We start from the raw sequence: 18279 nt of genomic DNA on the forward strand, positions 1-18279 counted from the left end.
GTAGTTCGTAGTGAGAATATACATCGTCTGTATTTTAGTATTGTAGGATGACTAGATGTAATAGACGTTTACAAAGAGTTGCCTTTGATCCTAGTGAAAAACAAAATGCCTTTAAAATGTAAAAGTTGATCTATTCCTTATGATTCATATTTATTTTTGATTGTGTAGTTTTATTTACTTTTGTTTCAGAATGCAGTATTGACAGATATTTAATTTAACACTGCACTGCAAACACATTCTCACTCCCAACTCTTTAAATACTGACGGTTGGTCCGGGCCCCTCGGCATTGCTAATCAATGCATGGAGCATCCTCTCGCATTATCTCTACTGACCACCAGGGGGCAATTCCTCGCACCAGGTTTTCAACTGACCCCCATGTACACCCTCTTGCTGCATTTGTGGATGGAAAGAGCATGTGACGTAGTATGATGTGCGGGGGAGTCGCCATCAGTGTGTGGATGTGTGTTTGAATGTTGACATGGAGTATACAACGCTTTGAGTGGTCGGAAGGAGGTGCTATACAAATGCAATTTCTTTTTACTATCTTCTGCAGTGAGTCATTATGTGTGAGTTGCTGTGTCATGTGACTCTTTTGCCCACCCGGAAGTGTCTTAAACTTATGATTTCTCTCCTGACCACCAGGGGGCATCTCCTTTGGTTGTATAGAAGTCTATGCTTCATGTGTTAAAGCTGTGAAACAACGACACTTTTTCCTAAATGTATTTCTTAGGTTGGAAGGTCAACAGATGAGCTAGCTTAGCTGAGCTAGCTTAGCTGAGCCAGTTTGCCAGAATAAGTAGCTTGATGAAACATAATAGACTTCTGCTGTAAAGCATCTGTTTCCTACTCTGCTATCCTTTCATATTTCATTACAGATTATATTGTGAGAAATAGTTTGTCTTTGGCCCCCTCCACTGCTATTTAAACCAGTCTGGCTGATGAAAATATAACTTTTTTGAAGAACTGAATATCTGCATTTCTTTTTTTCTTTAGGATAGCCAATACTTTGACATGCCTGTGTATATCAGAATTACATTAGGGTATAATGTAGGTTGAACTTATGGGAGGATTTACCCCAATTAAAAACACTCTAATTTATGTAGCCATGCAGGCAAGTTTAGTTTAGTTTGGCCCTAATTTGAGATCTACATTTCTGTGTCTATCCTCACCCAACAAACAACCCACACACTAAACTGTTAACACTTTCTGCTCAAGAAATAGTCCCCATGAAAACTGTTGAGTTTTTCAAATGCAAATATCCACTGCACAGGGGACATTTCAGTAATTATTTCAACCCTCATGAATAGGAGCAGAAATGAAGGAAACCTTGTCACATATAATCAGAACTATCCGTGTGGCTCTTTGAATTATATCTTGAGACATATAACTGATATACCTGTATTGTATTGGAAAGCAGATGGACAGTGGCCAGCAGCTTCTCTCCTCCACCCGCCTCCCCATCCGACTCCCAAGACAAGTAAGGGACACACGAGTATGTAATCCATCCACAGAGTGGGAGGTGCAGGGTCATTCGATCCCCAGTCTGAGTGGAGCACTCACCTGATCAGGTGTCTCTGTACTAAAGAGTGGGCACGGCAGGAGGGCAGCCATTAGAACAGAGCGAGATAGAGAGGAAAGTCAAGGGCGAAAGAGAGGAAGAAGAACAGAAAAAGGGAGTTGAGGGGACATGGTCTTAGACAAAGCGCAGTTGAGTGAGGACAATGGCACCATGACAAAAAGCTCCGTGGAGATCAGTATGTTGGAAAAAACTTGGTTTATAGAACTCAACTATCCTTTTTTTTCCTGAGGATTCCTTATTTAATTTGAACTTCTTTCCCTACTTTCCCATCTTTCCTCTATCATTGTCATCTCCACTTATCCCACAACTTCTCATCTCTTGTTTTGCAGGTCCTGCTGCCAACTCTGCTCTCCCTGACACATCAACTCCCACAACAGTAAGTGGACAACATTTTGTGAAAGAAGTTAGCGCTGGAACAATCAGTTGATTGACCTCAAATCCTTTGTTTCATATCATTGTGAACTGATTGAATGTGTGAGGCCCCAGACCCCCTGGGGGGCCGGTTAGCTGCAGGTTTCAGACCTGTAGTTCAATTCATTCATCTGAATGTCTCCATTTAGGGTCACCCTTCTCCCTGGGACTCTGAGCCCGCCCAACAGTCATAATCAGCTGGTGGTCTAACAGAAAAGTATTCTTTTGTCCAGTGAACACAGTCTCAATATTGCTTTGATTAAATCATCTGGGATTGCCGTGTGTCAAGCTATGCAAAGCCTTCATTTCAAAGTACAGAAACTCCCGTGTCCTTATAAACAGAAGCAAACCTCCAGATTGTATGAGGGAACTGCAGTCTTACTTGGTTTTCTATCCACCTTCTGCATCCTTTTGCACTCTGATATTGTTGTTTGCACTGTTGACAGTTCTTGTTCGGACCAGAGAGCATCTCAACTTCTTCCCTACCACTGACCCACACCAAGATACTAGCTACAGGTTGGACTACCAGTCAAACCCTTCGCTCAAATATCTCTTTTGGCAAGAAGTTTAATCCCAAATATGTCTCAGAAATCTTGGATAAGTCTCCATACTGGTGTCTCTGCCAGTGGCTGCCGGCCAATAGATGGCCATGGGGCCTGGCCGAATCGTTTTGGCCCAAGAGAGGCGGGTCAAAGAAGCAGTTTAGCCAATTACTGATTAAAGACATAAATGAGTGACATAAAATGTATCCAATCAGCGGCCTAAAATAGATTCAGCTTGGGGCCAAAATGATTTGGCATAAACGTGCACGTTCTAGTCTCTAGTCTCTCGTCTCTCGTTCTCGTCTCTCGCGTGTTTTAAGATGAGATGCTTTTATTTTAAAGGCGGCTCGCAGAGTTAAAAAGGAAGTCGCATTGTGTGCGGATTTAATATCAAAAAGCTATGGAAAATATGATCAGTTTTGGATACAAATTATAAACAGTAAAATTGTTAGCACTCCCCAAAGAGGCACAAGGTTAGTTAAAGTTCTGATAAATATGTATGTTTTAATGAAATTAGCGTAAGAGTTGGCTAGTGTGTGTGTGTGTGTGTGTGTGTGTGTGTGTGTGTGTGTGTGCGCGCTATTAATGCAAATGAGGAGTAAGCTAACATAATTAACGTTTTGATGCCTTTCTTTGGTTTGGGGAATTCATCAATACATTTGAAATCATTAGTCAAGTGCAGGACCACTTATCTGTATGGTACATATATATATATATATATATATATATATATATATTAATATACTGAATTGTATTAATAAGATGTCCTTATTATGTCAAAGTGTTGGAATAGTAGTAATGCGTGTTTTTTGCATTGAATCACACGGTTTGCTGAAATTGGGCCATCTAATGATGGCCCTACTAAAAACAAATTCCACCAGCCGCCACTGGTCTCTGCTATAATAAATGAATCCGCCATATGGACCATTTCCATCTCTTTTGCCCGCATTTAGGAACTTAAGGTGGAGACACCCCAACAACCGGACCCCTCCAGGATAGAGGTGGTTTCCGTGACGGAGGAGGACCTCCCCACTGTTGAGACCCCCAACACACTGAATGTCAGCCCCCTGGGCAGCTTTGCCCAATCGGAGAGCGATTCTACCAAACCTGACGAGCCTTCAGCTGCACACGGCCCCACCATGCCAATCACCAAGGTGCAGCCATTTATCAACGGTGAGAGCCTGTGATGTTCTAGACTTAATGGTGCATGCAACCATGGTTATAGAGATTACTGCACACAGCTAGGCCAAACCCACACTATTTCGTTTCCATTTAAAATGCATATCTTTTGCTACGTGTACACTGAGTGATCACGCTAGGCTGGAGTTTTAAAGCACCGAAAATGGATACGTTGAAAAACGCTCCAGAGGACGGATAAGTTTGAACACTCCGGGGTTTCCTCTCGTGGTGTCCACGATGACGTGGCCCTGTCGTGACTACCAGGTAATTCAACATGGGTTACTGAACACATGCGTTGCGGACCTTGTTGTCTATACTAGCAGCTGTTGTGCAGTTGAATTCAGCATTTCATAATTCTACTACTACATGAGCAGCTGCTATTGGAGCGAGCGGCGAGCGGCGTATCCAGCGGCGTTATCAGCCCTACGAAGCGTTTTGCAGCTTTGAGGAGGGCGATGGACACAAAATGGAAGACTTTCCTTTCCTTTTTGTAAAGGAACAAAAGCATAAACGCTCTCCAGTACCAAAGGGATTCAGCAGAGCTATGAGTGTGAGAACAACAAGGAAACCCAGAGGAATTGAGTGAGAGACTTGTGTTGACCACATTTATTGACCATAATCTAGTAAAACTTTGATTTCTAAGTGTTCATTTTAGAGTTAACCCTCTGGAGTCGAGGGTCATTTTCTCGATTTTACATAATTTCTTAAATTCACCTTTTTAAAGGCACTTGCATATGATAGATACCAATGTGTTTTACATCAAACATTGCAGAACAATCTCAGCTCTCTATATGATGAGGCACCATTGTCCTAAGGCACAAGTGTAAAGAGATAATATGGGCCTAAAACTGAAGAATTGACACTTGAGACTTGAGACAGGAAGAGACGGACTGGGAGGCTGCATGTTGTCCACTGGACCCTAGCCGCTTTGAATCCTCTGTAAAATAAGTTCACTGAAAGAAAGTTAAAGGGGATAGTGACAATATTTGATTACGCACCGTTCAGTCTTACAGACACGCTGTAGCCAGCGTTAGCTATCTCCCGCTAGCTTCGTGTTAGCAGCAGCGCTAGCTGGCTACATGTACCGTTACTAACGTAAATATGCTATTGCAAAGTTCAGTAAGGCTTAGCCTAGCCAAGCGAAGAGGAAGCGCGCTCCTCTACGGTAGACAACGGCGTTCAACAAGTCGCTGAGTAGCTGCATCCACATCATTGATGCCCACTTCAATCCCATATGCATATTTTACTACAGCCGGCGGCGCCACCAGGGCTTCACACGGTTCCAGCCGGCAGGCTAAAGCGGCGCATCATAAACGGGAACGTTGTTCAGCTCCTCGGTGTTTAACGGATGAGGTACTGTGGGTCCAGACTCGCGTCTGGAGTCTCAATGTATGCTTTTGATTTAATCAGATGAACCGTCCTTCCAGTCGCGGGAGGGGTGCGCATCGCCAGAGTACAAATCATGTTGCCCGAGCAATAACATTTCGATGCAGCAGTTGGGAAGGTCCAATAAGGCCTCCCTCTCTTCAGCTCCGGCAGCTATTAATTATAACAGGTAACTTCCTTCGCCGGGCCGGAAGTATCAGGCTCCTCTAAGGCAGCTCCGTCGACGCTCGCTTCAATCTGGTAAACGGCACCTGCTACTACAGGGTTACCGGCGGCGCCACCACGGCGGTGTCCCGCTCATCGGTTTCAACAGAACGATGGGTCCAGACACGCGTCTGGTGCTTCGATGCAGCATTTTCAAGTCGATATGGGAGATTTCTCTGTGAATTCTCGTGATTTGGAACTCAGCCATGATATTACAAGCATATTTAGACATAACTAAGAGATGCACTTAGTGTATCCTCGCTGGAGGGTGGATGACAGACAGATAACGGCGCGCAGAGCATCAGTATTCTGGTCCAGTCAGAGAATTCCTCATACAAAGTCCGGAACATCCCAATAAGGGCCAATATTAGTCCCATATTGTAGTAGCCAGCAGTGGTGAACAAACAACTGATTATCATATGTACAAATAAAAAGAGCGGTCGATTAAAGATATGTCAACGATAGTTTATCAGGTTTCCTTTAAATGGAGGAAGTATGACGATACATACTTAATTAGGAAAGATCTTCGCATGTAAGCGTCTTGAGCATTCGGAAGCGCTATATCAATTAAAAGTATTATTATTAGTATTATTTATTTCATGTAGTATAGGATCCAGTTAAATCCAAACATGTAACAGGAGCTTTTGGGAAATGTGCATCTCAAAATAAAGTACTTCATTTTACAAATGATTTAACTGACTTGTCCGGCTGCTTTGATGTCGGTACATCAAGGTGATGGGAGGTCCATCAAAAGCATGATGTTACATTTCTCAACTTTTAAAGAGATTGTGTGAACAGTCGGGCTGGTTAAAGCTGCTCAAAGTCTCTTGTGGAGAACGCATGTGGATAATCTCTCGGACTCATGTAGTTCTCCGGTTGGGTCTCTTTCCCCGTCTCTCGTCCGGGGGTAAATCTAACTAGAGTGGCAACGCTAAGCAAAAACACACTGGGTTGATTGGCTGAGTAGCTTCACGTGAAAGGACAACATGCTCGGTTGAGATGAGCCGGTCCTGCACAGAATCAGTCACTGGCGATCGGTGCGCAAGGCAGGCGGGTTGGATGTGTGGCCGACGTGGTCCCGACGTGCTCGGACGTCATGCACGACGTGGTCAACAATGATCTCACGAGAGCCAGGCGCCATAGTAGCTCTCCACCGGCTACATGGCCAGTGCAGGAGGGGAGGTGCCTGGCCGCCGCCACATCGGAGAGCTGATTGACTCTACAACTACGTGTTGTAGGAAATCCTTGGTTTCTGGGTAGTCGTGGTGCTTAGGGCGTGATTGTTGACTGTTGAGGGAACTAACAGGAAGAACTGGTTAGGGGACTTGTGTAAGGTTTGAGGGCCGCTGGAAGCGGTCCGACGGGATCGCAGTTTTGTCGGCGCCCCTACTTGCCAGGCGAGGCGCAGTTCATATCGGACGAACCTATACAGCAAACGTAATGGTTGGCGTGTTCTCGGACCGCTGTACGATCGCAGTCAGAATCGTATAATTCTCAATTAGCTATCAGTGGTTGTTCCAGAGACAACGGCGTCTGGGTCATGATAATATGAATCATTATATTCTGTAGATATTCTGCATTTCATTATTCTTATGTCTATTAGAGTTCAGGTTGGGCGAGGTCCGTTTAACAGATACTGACCGTGAGAAGGTTCTGTGAGAAACGTTCTTCAAGGTTCCACGCTTTGCTCTATAACACTCACACCTGTTTATTAGTACATTGACATTAGGGAAGCAGACTGGTCGTTGCACGTTCCATCCTTGTGAGAAGATGAGTACACGATTCTCCTCCTCTTAGCCAAGTTAGAGCCTATAAATATTAGATGTTCATGACGGAAAACCGTGTATTAAAGAGCCGAACTTCCGGCTGTTCGGGGTGTTTTTGGACGGTACACCTGCGTGTTGACTGGGCGACTCCCATTGCTATCGCGATGGCAGCGCTTGTTACTTTACTTGTGATCAAGGAAATTAAATTCAGAGAACGAGAGAAGTTGTTTGACTAAGTTCTTCCGGACGCTGCACCAGGCATCCAATAATTAGTATGCATTAACAGCCATGACCGTGGTCCGCCTGGTAGCGACCCTGGCATAAAGTACAAGTGGCTCCATTCAGGCTCAGAATCTGGTGCTTTTACGGGGGCTCGCACTACAGCGCAAGAACGGGAAAATAAGCGTTACTCTCCCTGCTGGCAGCTCAATTTCGCCAAGATTATCATCCATTATGGGACGCTGTCCTCGCCTGCTAGCGGGACATGGCGTTTTCCATGTCCAAATATGAACAATTGTATGTATCTGCTGATGGGGCAGCGCTGACCGGCAGGTCAGATCTGCGTACAATCAGTGGGATAGTGTGACATCTCCCAACGAGAAGGTGACTTTCTCTGATTCACGAGAAACGTCTACATGGATGCAGGCCATCCGTGGGTTTTGGGGAGGTTCTGTCAAGGCCTTCCTCGGTCGCATAGGTTGACTTCATCCGTTGCGGTATGTAGCTGCATCATTATCGACCGAGGGCGCTCCTTTTCCAAAGGCATCATGAAGATAAATTCAGGTTACTGAATTTAGAGTTAATGCTCAGTTATAGCAACTGATCAACTCGCCATTAGTCGGGCCTACGTTAGAATAAGGGACTGCTGCTTCGGCTGCAAACGAAGGCATCTCCTCATATCCCCCCTGCAACAAGGGGACGTCACTCTGCTTCAACTCCTACCTCTGCCCATCTCGACACAATACTAGTAAGCAAACTCATTAAATTGTAAGTATCCGGTAACTACGTCATGCATATAACTGGTGGTGGTGTCCGTTATAGGCCTGCAGGATTGGCAGGTACGGTGCCTCTCCATAGGGAGGGGTGATCTCAGGTTGAATAAGGTGTCCTGAGACTACGGCTAGATATTTCCGGGATGTTATTGATTTTGGGGAATCTCTTAGTGCGGTTATGGCCTGACCTTCCAGGCTAGCCTTTCACTGCATTTCACTACTGGTTTAACGTGACCTCTTCTTAATTTCTGGTCTCACGTGACCACGGCTGAATCTCTGTGGTCTATCACGATTTCTGCTGTCTCCCTGGTCTATCGTGACCCCCGGTGATCTATCGTGACCTCTGCTGTCTCCCTGGTCTATCGTGACCCCCGGTGATCTATCGTGACCTCTGCTGTGTCCCTGGTCTATCGTGACCCCGGTGATCTATCGTGACCTCTCCTGTCTCCCTGGTCTATCGTGACCTCTCCTGTCTCCCTGGTCTATCGTGACCCCCGGTGGTCTCTCGTGACCTCTCCTGTCTCCCTGGTCTATCGTGACCTCTTTGGTCTCTCGTGACCTCTCCTGTCTCCCTGGTCTATCGTGACCTCTTTGGTCTCTCGTGACCTCTCCTGTCTCCCTGGTCTATCGTGACCTCTTTGGTCTCTCGTGACCTCTCCTGTCTCCCTGGTCTATCGTGACCTCTTTGGTCTCTCGTGACCTCTCCTGTCTCCCTGGTCTATCGTGACCTCTTTGGTCTCTCGTGACCTCTCCTGTCTCCCTGGTCTATCGTGACCTCTTTGGTCTCTCGTGACCTCTCCTGTCTCCCTGGTCTATTGTGACCTCTTTGGTCTCTCGTGACCTCTCCTGTCTCCCTGGTCTATCGTGACCTCTTTGGTCTCTCGTGACCTCCGCGGCATTCCGGGTCTCTCGTGACCTCTTTGGTCTCTCGTGACCTCCGCGGCATTCCGGGTCTCTCGTGACCTCTGCTGCATTCCGGGTATCTTGTGACCGCCACTGGATTTCTTGTCTATCGTGACTACTTCGTAAATTCCTGGTCTTACGGGACTACTTCCTGGTCTCAACGCCTTACTGGTTGGGGTGTATAAATGAAACTCTTCACTGGGTTAAAGGCGACTCAGGCAAGCTCACCTAACGTGTACTAATGTTGCCATGTGTCTCCTGATTAACTCCCCTTTTCCTTCGGCATTCACTGCTGCTGTAGGTAAGGTATTGCTTTATTTTATTGATATAACATCTTTTTGGGTGATTCTTCCGGGTCAGAACTCAGCGTCCCTGCTCCTTGTTTATCCTGGTTCAGGATAGAGTCCGATCGCCAAAGACTTTGCACTATTCATTGTTGTACTATTCATTGTTATACCAACAGAAACAAATTATTGTGAATTCTCTCCTGATTGAAATGGAGCTTAGCGGTAGTTCAGGAAGGAAGACCCTACACTACGGGTCGTTCATATATCGCAGTCTATTTCTTCATTACGGTAGCAGCTGATCAGGGGGGGGCGTCCACTTGTAAGCAACCAACCGAAGGCATCACGGTATCTCTAAGCCAATCAGATCGTTGCTGTCAAACTTTAAAGGTGTGCTCTACTCTGTGCTGTCAGTTGTCATTTCAGCGTTTAAATGAATGCGACCCTCCTCCACCCCGGTCACCTCCAGGCAGCAGGCAGTCAACTCCTCACTCATCACTGAAGGACAGCAACTCCCTTCTTCACCACCAGCAGTGTCCGGACTCCAGGGGGATTCGGCCGGGTCAGAACTCAGCGTCCCTGCTCCTTGTTTATCCTGGTTCAGGATAGAGTCCGATCGCCAAAGACTTTGCACTATTCATTGTTGTACTATTCATTGTTATACCAACGGAATAAAATTATTGTGAATTCGGAACAAGTCTCTCCTGATTGAACCATCGTTCTATGTGGGGCAGCGCTGACTGGCATGTCAGATCTGCGTAGAATCAGGGGGATAGTGTGACATCTCTACAACGAGAGGGTGACTTTCTCTGATTCACGAGAAACGTCTACACGGATGCAGGCCATCCGTGGGTTTTGGGGGGGGTTCTGTCAAGGCCTTCCTCGGTCGCATAGTTTGACTTCATCCGTTGCGGTAAGTAGCTGCATCATTATCGACCGAGGTTTATTAATAGGTTACATGTTCTAGCTTTTCACTTTGCTTTCACTTTGCTTTCACTTTGCCTTAAGAAAAGGGATTTCCTCACCTTAAATACAAGTCTGTGTTTTTATTCAGCTTTTAAGATGCTTTCATTGGAGGCGAATGACCAGCTGATCATGAATGAAGAGCTTTACAGGTAGTTGAGCTGTGTTTAGCTTCAGTACAAATCCTCTCCTGGAGGGCAAAAGACTGACCAACATGCAGTGAGTGAGTTATAGGATGTTATACCACCGATATCTTAGGTTGCATTTACACCACACATATTTACATGTGTTTTTCCAGCTGGTTGGTACGGAAAATATGAACGCTGTTAGTACCAAATAACTACATGAGAACATGTTGTCCTCTTCTCAGTCGTGTGTTTTAAATCATACAAGAATAAGGCTGGTATTATTTTCTATTTTGCATGTCAGAAAATAGAAAACCCAAATTAACAATGAACGTATCCATGAACAAGTATTGTGTGTAAATCCAAAACCTGTTCCTCATAGAATTGCATTGATGAATTATAGAAGTCTCACATGATAACAGCTGTTGATGTTCATAAAGGATTTTGTCTTAATAGAGGATGACTTGGAGGGAAGCTGGAGGAGCAGACTGTTGGCCCACCGCTTGGAGCTGCTGATGGCTTCGTGCCTCATCGTGGTGGTCACTCTGGCTCTTGGCCTTGGCCTTGGAGGTAAGGAGCCAAGTGCTGTGTGAACTTTGTGCTTTTGGCTTTCATGGAGCCAAGGAGGCATGGTCTGCTTTTGCTCCATCAATAGTTTAGGTGACTCCCGGAGTGCAGTCACTGACTCATTCTCTCACTTCCACCTTTACTTTGATTGTCAGATAAGTCATGTGAATCCAGAGTCTCACAATTTAAATTTTACAAGGTTTTTTCTGCTTCCTGCGCCTGCCTTCTTTTTGTACTCTTAAAGCTTATCTGCCTTTCTGATGGGACTGGTGGGACCTGTCGTCAGTGGGTCGTGGGCCTTTGCCTTTTTTTTTTCATCCTATGGTTTCATTTTGAAGGGACTTTTTTATGCAGCGGAGTGTCATTTTTCTGCCGGCTCTGGTTTCAACTTGTTTGCACTTGTCCCTCCATGTTTTCAGCAGCGTGTGCCAGGTTGGGTCAAACCATCCTGATATGGGGAGACTCCAGGTTTTTAGGATAATTAAATTAAACAGCCAACTGAATATAAAATTCACAACTGAAGCCACTGACTGCATGACAGGAAAAAACTCTGGGGTCGTGAGGAAAATTCTTGACAAAGCTACGAATGCAACCAGGTCATTTTGTATATATGAATCCTTTTGAATTGCACTTTTTGTTAAATTTATTTAGAATTTGTAGAAAAGCTGCTCCTCCAGACAGTGACTTGTTCCATAGTAAAGTGTTGGTCATAGATTCAGTGAGTGAGTGTTCTCAGGTAAAGTTAGGTCATTTGAGTCTTTTTGAAACTACTTCTTAGTTGTTGGACTTTTTAGTTTGTGCATGAAAGCTGTTGAGTCTGTTTAAAAATGGCTGAAGATTCTGAATAGTTATGTATGTTGTAATACCTCGTGCCCTGAAGATGCACTTTAGGGTTTTTAATTAAAATGCAGCTAATTGAGCGTATAAGGGAATAGTTCCCTCTCTAGCATCGCCACCAGCTGCTCGTTTTGGTTTATCATTAAACTTGCTTTTGTGTTAGCATACATATTCTGTACTCTCAGGTTCAAACTGCACCATCTTTTCATTCAAAACATTTGAGAAGTTGAGAATGAGTCAGAACAGTTGAGAACCACTGCACTAAAGCACGCATGGCTGGCCTGGTTATTCTACAAAGCAAGGAGAAGCTTGGAGAATAACACACTCAGGCGCAGCGTCTTCATTCTCTGCTCAGGTGGACATTCCTCAACCAGGTCTTTACATAGCTAATAGTTATTGGTTGCTATATTACGGCTCTGAATGTCTTCCATTGCTCCTTAAAGAGAAGTTATGTATATTGGGACACACCATGACTACTTTATCATTGAATTTCGATTTGTTCAGCCTCTTTTTCTGTGTGTGTGTGTGTGTGTGTGTGTGTGTGTGTGTTTGTGTGTGTGTGTGTGTGTGTGTGTGTGTGTGTCAACAGTGGGTCTGAGTTGTGTGGGGAAGTTTCGATGTGGCTCATCGTCTAAATGCATCAGGCCCTCGGCTCAGTGCGATGGAGAGGTGGACTGTGACAGTGGAGAGGACGAGCTCGGCTGTGGTGAGAACACACACCTACACACTGATCTTAACACAATATTGTATTCAAAATCAGAAAAATCACTCAGCCAATTAATGTTGTACAGCTTGAATATGGTAAATTATAACTTTTTATTTATATTGTGTTTCGTGTGATGATAGATTAGTTTGTTTTGCAGTATTTATAGATCAATTTCATATATATATATATATATATATATATATATATATATATATATATATATATATATATATATATATATATATATATATTATGATACAGGAGAATGTTCCACTGCTATTAGACTGTATAATAAGTCACCTCTGGCCAGATCCTCCATCAATTGATTCAACATCAACAGCTCTTGCGCCGCTTTTGTTGTTTTGTGTAGTTAGTCACTGTAGTGTAGTTGTTTGTAATCCTCTTCATGTGTGGGGTAGCAGTCATGGGTGTACAGCGTGAACAGGAGGGGTCTTAGCACACAGCCTGGGGGGCTCCAGGGTTCAACACTTGAAAGAAGGAAGTGCTGGGTTCTGTTTGTGAGGAAGTCTAATAAACAGTTGCTCAGAGTGCTAAGTTTATCAGTTTCATTGAGGTGATTGTGTTGGCTGAGCTGAAATCAACAAAGAACTTTCTGATGTAGGTGTGGTTATTTTCAAGATATGTGAAATGACGCTTTACGTACCCAGCCATGAAATTTTTCCGAAACCTAATGAAGTGGTTTTGTTTGAATTCACAATGTTAACCAGGTGTTTACTCCAATCGTAGTTAAACATCATACAGTAGTTAGCTGCGTCGTTAGAAAGAGGTCCTCAGTGTGTGACGAGTTGTGAGCATCAGTATATGGCAACGTGTTGTGTTATCACATGACCAAAGGGTGCTACTTACACATCATTCATTTCCACAACAACTGAGCAAAAACTTGCTGAGGAAGACTGAGATGCAGTTAATAGCTAGTAAATCTAGTAAGTGGACCTCATAATGATTGATTATTGATTTCTGCCCACCTCTATCAATATAACTCTGCCTGTCTGTGTCTCTCTGTCTGCGTGACAGTGCGTCTGAGTGGGAGGAGCTCGGTCCTGCAGGTCCAGAGAGGGGGAGCATGGAGGACAGTGTGCTCAGAGGGCTGGAACAACTGGCTAGGGATCTCTGCCTGCAAGCAGCTAGGATACTCCAGGTTAGCACTTGTTATTGATTGAAGATTCGTGTCCACCTAACCCCCTTTTGGTTGTCTTGATTTGGATTGTCCTGCACAGTTCAAATGATCCATATGATCGTCCAACACATCTGTCCACAGCGACATTTCTCAACAATTATTGGATAGCCGCATGTCAAAGTGTCTTTGGGCAAGATACTGAACTCCAATTGCTCCTTAAGGCTGTGCCATCGTTGTGAATGTGAATTAGATCAGATCCTGATGGGCAGCCTCTGCCATCAGGGTGTGAATGAATGTGTGTGAATGAGTGACATGTATTGTTAAAGTACTTTGAGTTTTCAAAGTGCACGGGATAAGTGAAGTCTGTGTTTTACTCAAAGTCACTGACATTATCCCCCGAATATGATGGCAAGTCTCTGTATAACATCACTTATATTAAAATATAATACTATATGATATATTTTTTCTATTATTAATATTATTATATTGTGTAGGTCTTGTGCTTATATATGTATATATATATATATATATATATATATATATATATATATATATATATATATATATATATATATATATAGTGGTTATGAGTAAATGACGGACACCCTGCATTAAGCCTGGTGGCTTCCTAGGGAAGAAGGTCAAAGCCGGATATTGCAGTGAAATGAGTCATTACCTTGTTCAGCACACAAATACTTTCCACTTAATCCAGTAAAGAGTCATGGTGGACTCTGGCATCTTCTCCTTTGCACTGGCACACGCATTAGCACTAGATTTTGAGTTCAGGTCCTATCTTATCACAATCAAATTAGTAGAGTTTCTAATCTGAAAATTTTAAAAATACTTATCAGGTTCAAATGTCATCATCATGCTTGTCTTTGTTGCTGTGTGTGCGTCAGGTATGTGGAGTCATTCTTCGTCTCTCTGACCTCCATTGAGCAAGACCTTCAATACAACCTGGTGTCCATGAACCTGAGCCAGGCACAGACCATTAAGCTCCAGAATGCCACAACCTTCAGGTAGAAAGCACATCCCTATTTGAAAGAATGGAAAAGCATGCAAACTAACTGTGCTAATGGTCAGTGACACTTTGCAGCATACAAATCCTTTCAAGCAACTCTTTGCCAACTAGAGGTTTGTGTTGCTGCTCTTCATTTACTTTGAGCTCAAGGGCTGGAAAGAAGCCTCCTCAAGCTCATTAAGCTTTTATTTATTTTGGTCAAAAACATTTTAGAAACAAGCCGCAGCGGTTTACAAGCTGCTTCTTCTTCTGCTGCTGCTACTAATGCTGCTGCTAATGCTGCTGCTGCTACTAATGCTGCTACTAATGCTGCTGCTAATGCTGCTGCTGCTACTAATGCTGCTACTAATGCTGCTGCTAATGATGCTGCTGCTGCTGCTGCTACTAATGCTGCTGCTAATGCTGCTGCTGCTACTAATGCTGCTACTAATGCTGCTGCTAATGATGCTGCTGCTGCTGCTGCTGCTGCTACTAATGCTGCTGCTAATGTTGTTGCTGCTGCTGCTAATGCTGCTGCTGCTACTAATACTGCTGCTAATGCTGCTACTAATGCTGCTGCTGCTGCTGCTGCCGCTGCTGCTGCTGCTGCTACTAATGCTGCTGCTAATGCTGTTGCTGCTGCTGCTAATGCTGCTGCTGCTACTAATGCTGCTGCTAATGTGGTTGCTGCTGCTGCTAATGCTGCTGCTGCTACTAATGCTGCTGCTAATGCTGCTACTAATGCTGCTGCTGCTGCTGCTGCTGCCGCTGCTGCTGCTGCTGCTGCTGCCGCTGCTGCTGCTGCTGCTACTAATGCTGCTGCTAATGCTGTTGCTGCTGCTGCTAATGCTGCTGCTGCTACTAATGCTGCTGCTAATGCTGCTGCTACTAATGCTGCTGCTAATGCTGCTGCCGCTGCTGCTGCTACTAATGCTGCTGCTAATGCTGCTGCTGCTGCTGCTGCTACTAATGCTGCTGCTGCTGCTGCTACTAATGCTGCTGCTAATGCTGCTGCGAATGCTGCTGCTAATGCTAATGCTGCTACTGCTAATGCTGCTACTGCTAATGCTGCTGCTGCTACTGCTGCTGCTACTGTTAATGCTGTTAATGTTGCTGCTGCTAATGCTACTAATGCTGCTGCTAATGCTGCTAATGCTGCTGCTGCCCGAGCTGGTGAGTTAGCGCTAGTAGCAGCAGCGCTAACAGGAAAACAGACCTCTTATCTTGGAGTTTGAGGTGATATTGGGGTCACTGAAAATACAATTAAAATATCTTTTAAACTATGATGGCGTCACATCCTATTATGTCGCTGTCGAGCAGCTTTCCTTGCAGGTGGCTCATCATGACTCACAGAGCCCCGCCCTCAGTAAACTATCAACGGATACATTAGTAGAGTACAATTCTGCGTGGACGTATTAATTTGCTTTCGCTGCCAACGATAACTGTCTGACCTGTCTGCTTTATATGTGGCGAGAAATTATCAAGCAACAAAACATGTAATGTTGAAAGACTCTTCCAGAACAAACACACAGCATCTGATGAAAAGTATCAAGCTGCAGAAGAGCTCTAAAAAACGATTTCTCAACTTCGGCAGCAAACTGAGCAAAGTATATATACCTTTAGGAAGTGGATCACGTCTCCAAACTCCACTCCTGCTGCTGGTTCTGCGTCAGCTCATGAGACTGTGAGGTCCGCTAGTGAAAACGGATCCGTTTGTTTGCAGTGATCTAAAAGTGGGTAGTGAGGACGCTCAGTGTAAACGAAGCAAAAGATATGCGTTTAAAATCGAAACCGCAATTGAGGTGAACAGGGATCAAACTTGCTACCTGTGATTGGAGGACAAACACTACCACATGAGCCACTCATTGAGGTCAATTAAAAACACAACATGCAGTCCCTTGAGTCCTGTCTATACAGGACTCAAGGGACTGCATGTTGTGTTTTTAATTGACCTCAATGATATTGTTATAAAAGGTAAAATAGCAATATAATGTCAATAATTGTCGTTATTCTTGTTCTATAATTTCATAAATGTGTGTCTTTATTCTTGTTCTATAATTTCATAAATACAACAAACTATAGTTTGTGTATATATAATATGACTATATATAAAACTTTATAAGCTGTGATATCAAATAGCTTTTGCGGCTCCAGACATTTCTTTTGGTGGAAAAAAGGGCAAAATGGCTCTTTGGATAGGAAAGGTTGCTGACCACTCCATTAAAGGAAGGAAGGAAGGAAGGAAAGAAGGAAGGCAGGAAGGGAAAATGGCGGACTGACGAGGGGAGAGAGAACAGCTTTGTATGTATTTGATTGTTGAAATAAAGTTTACATTCTTTTTTACTGCCCTACCTTTGTTAAAGAACAGCGCACAGCAGCATCCCTACGATTTTCTATCCATAAGTATAATATTTCTCTCTCTCTTTCAAAGAACAGTAGTACATGAGTAAACATGCACTTAGTTACTTCACATTGATTGGTGTAAGTGCTCTTCAGTGATTGTTGGAGTCAATCTAAGAAATATTCTTCTCCACTTGAACTTTCTGCTTCCTGATCTGTAAAGTCATTGACATTAAAACCTTAAAATGGTGCACTGCGCCATGTTTGCTGAGTTTCTCTGGGACTTCCCCTCCACAGCCAGACTCAGTGCAGCTCCGGGAAGGTGACCACTTTGAAATGTCTGGGTGAGAAAACACTGCAGACTGAGCTGACCTTGTTTTAGTCTTGAGCATGTGTTGCATGTGTGTACGTTCTTCCATGGCATGCACTGTGTCTCTCTTCTTCTGTGTCTACGTATGGAGTATGTGTGTTGTTACTTTTGCCCGCTAACACATAGTCTTTAAACACAGTTAACTGAGAAGCAGACAGCAAAGGTTTAATGTAGCTGTAGCTGATGAGGGGCCTGTGTGTGCAGAGTGAGTGCATGTGGCTTGCATATATTTATGCATGGGTGTTTGCCTGTATCAAGGTTCAACTGGATTTATGAAAATGTATGCTTTGGGGTCAGAACTTCTCATATTCAATACTTTTGATCAATATTCGTACGCTTTAAACACATAAAGATCTGATGTAAAAAGTTGTGTCCTTTCCTCTGTGGTTCTGAAAGAGCTTCAAGTCTGAGCAAATGACCCCGATGATGTCATCACTGCCTTTTTGGTTCCTGGAAACAATTTTAAGTTTTAAATGTTTTTCTTCAGACTTTCTCCCAGTTAGGATGGTAGAAGCCTCTGATCATATCGTATCACATCAGATAGTGAAACATCTTGTTGGCAGCGCTACGGCATGACAGCGTATTTGTATTTTGTAGTTAAAAAAAAAGTTGAATCAACCTCATCGCAGCAACTTGGCATGTATTAAGTCTGCAGTGCTTGAACTAATCAAATGATACAGTGTGTGTGAATGTTGGCTACTCCTGATGGCAGGTGGCACCCTGGCCCCTGCCATCAGTGTGTGAATAGGTGTGAATGGGTGAATGATGATGACAAGTACAGTCCATTCACCATCCATTTTACCATTATACTTTGGATTTAGCACTAAGGAAATACCCACATTCACCGTGTTATGAGAAGCATACAGACTTAAAAGAGACATTGAGCCTGTTCCGTGGAAAATAACATATGATTTGAGTTTTTGTCTCGTAAATTTAAGAGTTTGTTTCCCCGTTGTACCGCTTTAAACTCAGAGGATATTTAAAAA

At 43.9% G+C, this 18279-nt stretch overlaps 1 protein-coding gene across 1 annotated transcript in view; it reads left to right on the forward strand.

Moving 5' to 3' along the window:
- Positions 1-1688: 1688 nt before the first annotated feature.
- Positions 1689-18279, forward strand: part of tmprss3a (transmembrane serine protease 3a) — a gene marked incomplete at both ends in the record, with an annotated part of 44563 nt that continues 27972 nt past the window's right edge. Inside the window, 8 exons of the mRNA XM_079230998.1 lie at positions 1689-1755; positions 1910-1956; positions 3487-3706; positions 10792-10905; positions 12329-12445; positions 13481-13604; positions 14483-14602; positions 17221-17267. Of these exons, the coding sequence (XP_079087124.1) occupies positions 1689-1755; positions 1910-1956; positions 3487-3706; positions 10792-10905; positions 12329-12445; positions 13481-13604; positions 14483-14602; positions 17221-17267 (856 nt within the window). The remainder of the gene's footprint in view (positions 1756-1909; positions 1957-3486; positions 3707-10791; positions 10906-12328; positions 12446-13480; positions 13605-14482; positions 14603-17220; positions 17268-18279) is intronic.

This window comes from Taurulus bubalis, assembly GCF_910589615.1.
Source record: "Taurulus bubalis genome assembly, chromosome: 15".
Classification (NCBI taxonomy): domain Eukaryota; kingdom Metazoa; phylum Chordata; class Actinopteri; order Perciformes; family Cottidae; genus Taurulus; species Taurulus bubalis.